This window comes from Seriola lalandi, unplaced genomic scaffold, assembly GCF_002814215.2.
Source record: "Seriola lalandi dorsalis isolate HSWRI2012SDOR001 ecotype SW California unplaced genomic scaffold, Sedor1 jcf7180002054470, whole genome shotgun sequence".
Classification (NCBI taxonomy): domain Eukaryota; kingdom Metazoa; phylum Chordata; class Actinopteri; order Carangiformes; family Carangidae; genus Seriola; species Seriola lalandi.
Genome location: NW_019525023.1, coordinates 2,116,745 through 2,123,722, shown reverse-complemented (window position 1 = coordinate 2,123,722; position 6,978 = coordinate 2,116,745). Strand labels below are relative to the sequence as shown.

General features: G+C 40.4%; 1 protein-coding gene across 1 annotated transcript; it reads left to right on the top strand.

The window, feature by feature from the left end:
- The first annotated feature begins 453 nt into the window (after positions 1 to 453).
- LOC147818815 (cadherin-23-like) lies at positions 454 to 1,648 on the top strand. The gene is made up of 2 exons (XM_087175460.1): positions 454 to 593; positions 1,425 to 1,648. The coding sequence occupies exons 1-2, from the start codon at positions 456 to 458 to the stop codon at positions 1,620 to 1,622; spliced, it is 336 nt and encodes a 111-aa protein (XP_087031586.1). The 5' UTR covers positions 454 to 455; the 3' UTR covers positions 1,623 to 1,648.
- Positions 1,649 to 6,978: the final 5,330 nt, after the last annotated feature.

The following is a 6,978-nucleotide window of genomic DNA, read 5'->3' as shown; positions in this document are numbered from 1 at the left end:
GATACTAATAAATACAGTGAATAACTGTACGTCTCACTCTAAAACATCTCTGAAGCTCTTCTCAGTCATATGATCAGTGGGACACAAAAGCCCGACGTTTGATCTGATTACTGTACGTTGCATGTGAAATTTGTGGTTATTATTCTACTGTTGCAGTCAATGTAAATAATTTTGGGTATGATAATCATCTAAATGCTTAAAATCTAAAAACGTGCAAACTGGGGCTTTGGTGAGGTGTCGGCTCTGCCTTTCTGTGTGTCCTAACAGTCTGTGTACCTCTGTTGATGAATTGTGATTTTTGTCTAATAATTAATGATACAAATTCAAGTGATATATTATAGCGTGGATGTTATTGTCAAGATTGGTCACCAGTAGTTTAGTATATATAACTGCCTGCCCTTGCTCTCTCTCAACAACTCTTTTCTCTATCCTTCCTGCGGCAGGGGGTGAACAGCATGTTCCAGGTGTTTCTGACGGGAAACAATTCAGAGTACTTCACCATCTCCCCCACAGCAGTACAGGGGCGTGCTGACATCAGGATGAGGGTGGCCATGCCACTGGACTATGAACAGATCCGCAGCTACAGCTTCTCTGTGAGTTTTAAACTTATTATCAGCGTTCTTACAGTGTGCATCTGAACAGTAACATGAGAGTGAATGCCGGGATGGACTCCAGTCCCTGTGACTCTGATAAGAATTATACGGTATGAAAGAATAACTGCATGAATGAACAAGTAATCAAATAATATACAGGGATCAGGAGAAGGGACACAACAGCCAGCATCCTTTCCACAACCCACAGCTTTCTAGCTAATACTTAAAAAGAAGTAGGATTCTTGCGGAGGAGCTCCACTGGCTGAACATGTTTTCCGTCACTGTTAATGTCCAACAGATCCGTTTTGTAAAGAGCTACATAGTAGAATAAGAGAAGGCAATCTTCTTTTGATGACCAAACATTCAGTTGTTGGAGACGGAGCAGCTACACTGTCCTTCTGTGAGACTGGCCTTGAATGAGCTGTGGATCTCGCCTGATTTCTAAGCTACAAGACTGAATGTAGCTTCATTATGTTTCCTGCAACTTGTTTTTATTTGTTTGGACAAAAGTCTCAGTCAGATTGGGGCTATATCACTTTCTCAACACTGCAGAATTGTTTGAACAGTGAAATTGGTATTTTGTCACCCCAATTTACCCCTGAGCCGTTTACAGAACCAGAACCCTGGTTAGTGTATAATACTCGATCTTAAACAAGCCAGGTCTTTATGACAGAAACGCCTTGGACACAATAGCAAAATCAAAAATGTGAAATATTCAGTGTAAATGAATCAATGTTAAACATGTGCTGTTTCTTCATTAACTGAACTGTGATGTCTGAGGCTATAATTAAATCTTTAGTGTATAACGTAATACCTGTTGTCTCTCCTCAGCTCTATGCCAATGAGTCCATGTCTGACCATGTGGGATTTGCCCGTGTCTTTATTGAGCTAATCAATGAGAATGATAACCGGCCCATCTTCAGCAGACCTCTGTACAACATCAGCCTCCCTGAAAACACACCCCCTGGTACCTCACTGTTGCGTATCTTGGTGAGTGTCTTAGAAAACCACTGTGAAGTGTTCATATAGCAGAGAATGTGATAGATTACTCAGAGAGCGGCTTCTTGTGATTTATTCCTGAAGATAAATTTCACTGGAATACAAAGAGATTACAATAAAAACCTGGCTTGCACTAGTAACTTTATGGGGCTTGTTTTATTGGGAATGAATCTTGGTGTGTTTGCCCCATGTGACCCAGTACTCTCTTGAGACTTTACCATATGAGTCGTGATTTATGGGGATTCAAGCAAGACTGCCTCAGACAAAAGCACAAATAAACACAAAAGAAAAACCAACTTACTTAAAGTACTGGGTCACTGTTAGCCAACACTGAGATCTGGTGTATTTATGATGCTGAATGACCATGTTGGCAACTAATGCATGTCCTTAAAAACAGTCTCGGCTTGATCTTAAAAGCTGTTTCATACATAATATAATTATAATTTCAACATAATTATGCAAATTTCCTTAACAGCAGAATTACATATTTACTGCCGATGTAATAGTGAATTCCACTGAGGTAATGAAGGTTGAACTAACCACAACATGGTCAGAAGCTCAACCTGAACTACGTGTACAATCATTGTAGGAGTCCAGCAGTGTAATTGCTTGCTGTGTATTTCAATGTAGAGAATCATTTTGGCAGAATAAAGGATTCAAGTGATTACCCTCAAGCTGCAGCTCATAGCTCATACATGAAGTTTCATACACTTAGACTTATTTGCTAGTTGCAAAAAATGAAACCCATTACAGCATTACAGAAATATTAGTTTAAACTGGATTACTATTATTAGAGGATCTTAACATTTCTTAATTTTGATATTGGATTTATATTACAGATGTTGATAATAACGACAGGATGACTCTCATTAAAACTAATCCAATTAAGTTTCAAGAATTATTTCCAAAAATGATATAATATGAATCATTCCCTCCAGCTCTGTTAGCCGTTGTTTAGATTCTCACGGTTGAAGTGTCCTTGAGGTCACTCCACCTCATCATCTCCCACTATTCAGCAACGATCACCCTCAGTCACTGTCCTGACCAGCAGTCACTGCTTTGACCAGATCAGAAAAAATCTCCGACCATCTCCCTGTAACTCCGAATCATTATTCATTACCAGTCATTCCTGTGACAGAACGCCCACAACCCACTAGATACAAGTGCAACAAGCACAGTGTGAAAATCAATAGTGTTTATAGACAGGGTGCTCATGAAATGGAGATTTCAGGGCAGTCTAATACCCGATAACTCTGGCTGAGCTTGGCCTCGTGCTGCAGCGCGCGGCCCACCGTGGAATCCTGATGCTGGCCGTGGAGAGTGAACTGGCTGTAAATAGAAGGAGATGTGACGGCTCTCACTGAGGACTGCACTGGCATGGATGGCAGCACTCGTATATTATACACTGTTAGATGAGGGTTTCGATATTCTGACCTACACACACACACACAGACACACACACACACACACACATACATACATACATACATACATACATACACAAAAACCCTCTGAGATGCCACTGGAGACAAACAAACATACAGATTCAACAGATGTTTCCCATACTCAGTTTGTTTGGCTCTGGGGCCGAGAAACACACACACACAGATACACACACGGACAAAGTAGTAGACAACAATGTCCCTGAACACCCACAAGGTCAACACATGGCTAAAACCAAAGTCACTGGTAATTGCGGGCTTTTCTCCAAATGTTATCCCATAAGATTACCATTTACTATGTACGTGTAGCCGATGTGTATGTTCACTAATGTGTTTGCATGGACTTGTTTACCTATGTGGGTCTGTCGTAATTTGGTTCATTAGTAATTCAGATAGTAAGTTACAACGTTTATAATCCAATGACAATAGCTGAGACTGTTTATTTATATGCTGCAGTCTGATCAAACAAGCCACAACCGCTTCACTCATGGTTGTGTGAATAATGAGCGTTTTATTGTGGAATGGGCATCGCATCCGTGTGTTGTTTAAAACAACTTAGAAATTCTGTATTGAAGCACAGAAAGAGGTTCAATCCACCAGACTGTTGGTGTTCTGCTTCAAATTGTTCAGGCAGAAGTGGGGGTGGAAGTGGAGACATTATAAAGAGAATGACGTCCGTCTTGTAAATCTACAGTAAAAATTATTGTGTATGCAATAAATGTATAAATGTAAAACCAGCCTTAATAACATTCAGTGAGCTAGAACACTTTTCAACCCAATCCTGTGAGTCAGCGACCAGGTAAAATAATAACTTAACCTGTCCATCACCTCACTGTTAAGGACAAATGATGGCAAAGTGTGACAAAATGAAGGTGTAAGGCCCCTCACAACTTATTCTGTTATTGCAGGACTATTATTACATTTCTATTGAACTCGAGCTCATTTTATTCTGTACTTTATTTTACAGCTCTCTGTACTTGTGCTTTTAAGAGTCATTTGATTTGCTCAAATGCCGGGCACCTTTTCATTTTCCTAATACTCTGTGTACCTGTCTCACTCAGTCTTTTCCAGCAGCTCAAACTGTCTGCTTGTCTAAGTGCAGAGAACAACTCAAGGCAGTACAATATAACCAGATTGTTAGGCTGAGACCAGCCTCTCGGTGCTCTCTGTCAGATGGCTGTGAGGTGCAACAGATGGTGGCCAAATTATGTTTTAGTACCAAAAGGGAGGACAACTCTCTCATTCTTAGTCTCTCAAGGTGCTCTGGCCGGCCCTCCTCAATGTACACACACACACACACACACACACACACACACACACACACACACACACACACACACACACACACAAGTGAATTCATTAACAGAATAGTTAAACTGTTGGAAAATACACTTCTTTATATTCTTTGCTTAGAGCTGATTTCTGCCACTGTCATCACTCTCGTGTCTGTGCATTAACTATTTAACTAGAGGTGAGCAGCTCAGAAATACACCTACCGGCAGCTCTGAAGCTCACGGTTATGACAATAGTCCAGGAGGACACTGTGCACAGACAAGAAAAAGCTAAAGCACCAAACCACAACTGTTTTTTTGTTTTTTTGAGAGAGCTTTAGAGGTGCTGGTACTGAAGGAGGATTTATTTTCACCTCTGAACACAGAGCCAAGCTAGCCGTTTCCCCCTACTTCCAGTCTTTATGCTAAGCTAAGCTAATCAGCTACTGGCTCTGGCTTCATATTGAGCGTGTAGAGTGATATCAATCTTATCCTTTAGCTCTCAGAAAGAAAGTAATTAAACGTCTGTCCCAAAATGCCAAACTGTTCCTCTGAATAGTGTTGAAGGTAACCTTTGTAACTGTTGCCAATGTGTGTATTTTTGTGATTTTTAAGCCAAGTGTTTGGTCATTGAGATCAACTCTTGTCATAAGACATTGGTGAGTAAGTCAGCCATACTGAAGACAGAGTTTTGCATACAGTCTTAGAAAATAGTCATTTCTGGGCACAGTGACATCAGTTTAAATGAGTAAATTATCCTCGTAAGGCAATGTGGTGGACCTCATTGTATATCATACCAACAGCAGCAGAGAATCATCAAATTAAGTTTATGAGACTGATAATCGTTTCCCTCAAAATAAAGCAGTTACTTTCTAAAGATTAGTACATTGCTGTTTCTCAAGCATTTAAGTATTTCTGCAGTTGTGATCTCTATCAGTAATGTGGTGGAGGTGGTTTGCATGTGAAGAGGGTGGAGTCTGGATGATGTTTATATAATACTTTATACCTATGCTAATTGAAATTATGCATGTTGGTTCCCAGTTGTTTTTTAAAAGTGCCAAACAAGCAATCTGATAATGCAATTGAAAAGCTTTGTTTAGGTTAATATTCATAGCTCATCTGATCAGAGCTTATGTACAATGTTAGTCAATGCATTACTCAGTGCCCTCTCCTGCATCCCTGTGGATACTTACGCTTAACATACGAGTACACACACATACACGCACACAGAGGCAGTGGCTGTTTAATATTTATGGTCTGCAGCATTACTTATCATTATAAATATTTATTGTGATTTACTCTTTTGTCTGGGCTCTTTTCTCCCTTCTCTCCCTTTCTGTCTCTTCCTTACCCTGGAGACTTTAGACACCAGCAGCTGCTCGTATCAGTGGAATCACTCTGATCTCCTCTCTTTGGGTTTCAGAAAATTTGCCTTCTTTCATTTCTTATTTATTGTATGCCCTCGGTTATTGTTGTTTTTCCCCTTTCTTCGTTTTACCATTAGATTGCTAATGGTTTTCAGGTGTTGCATTGATTCACTCTGTGGTTCCCTGTCTGTTTCTGCTTGGATTACACTCTATCTAGCTCTGTCTACCCATCAATCTCTGCCTCAGAGGATATGTATGTTGAGGATGCGTGCAGGTCTAATATGCATATAGAAGTACAGTTTATCGTCACCCTATTTTCTTCTTATAGTTGGTCTTACCGCTATAAAATATATCAGATTCAGCATTGTTCTCGGGTTAGGGTCTACGTCTTCTACCAGTGCAGTGCTGTGTGTTTTATGGTCTCTATGCAGATGCTGTATGTTTGAGGACTAAGGCACAATGATGAATGCTTCTCGCAGGAGGTTATAAATTACAGAGTGGAGGATGTTTTTGCTACCACCAATGTTTGGACAGGCCTTTATGGGGTAGTAGTCACAACACTAATTATAATTCATTATTCTAATAAAAGGGGTGAGACCCGGCTCTCTCCTGCTAGTGGTAGCTGACACAGAATCCCTGTTAATAACGGGGCGTTTATCATGGGTGTCGTGACATTGTGAGACGGGGATGTGAAAGGCTGTGCCGGGCAGAGGACGAACAGGCGGGACCTGAAACTAAAGTCCGAACTTTCCCAAGGTTTGTTCACTGTCAGTTCTTGGTCATCTGTTAATCTATTTATCCCTTTCATTCAGACGATACTTATAAAAAATGCTCTTTACCACTGCAGCACTGAATGGTTAAAAGATGAGTTACAAGTCCAGATAAAACGACAATGGCTGCAACTACTGATTATTTCCCCTAATGCTCAATCTGACGGTTACTGTCTCAGCTACTTGATGACTCTTTAGTCTTTGAAGCGTCACAGTTTCCTAAGGCCCGAGAGGAGGCTTTCAAATTGTTTTTCAAAACCCAAAATGTTCAGTTTACATCGATATAACACAGAAAATCATAACATAATTGAGAAGCTGGAACCAAAAAACTGCTTACTAGTGTTCACTGTATGTGACTGTGTCATCTCTTTACGTCAGCCCTGCTCCCTTAACACGTAACCAGAGAATGGATGCCATAAACATCCACACAGGCTTGCTTTGTCCTCTCCCTTGTATTCAGTGTCTCGCTGTATTGCACTCTTTACTCTTTATCATTTTCTCCATCCTCCCTGTGCTTCTGCTAATCTCATTTCTTC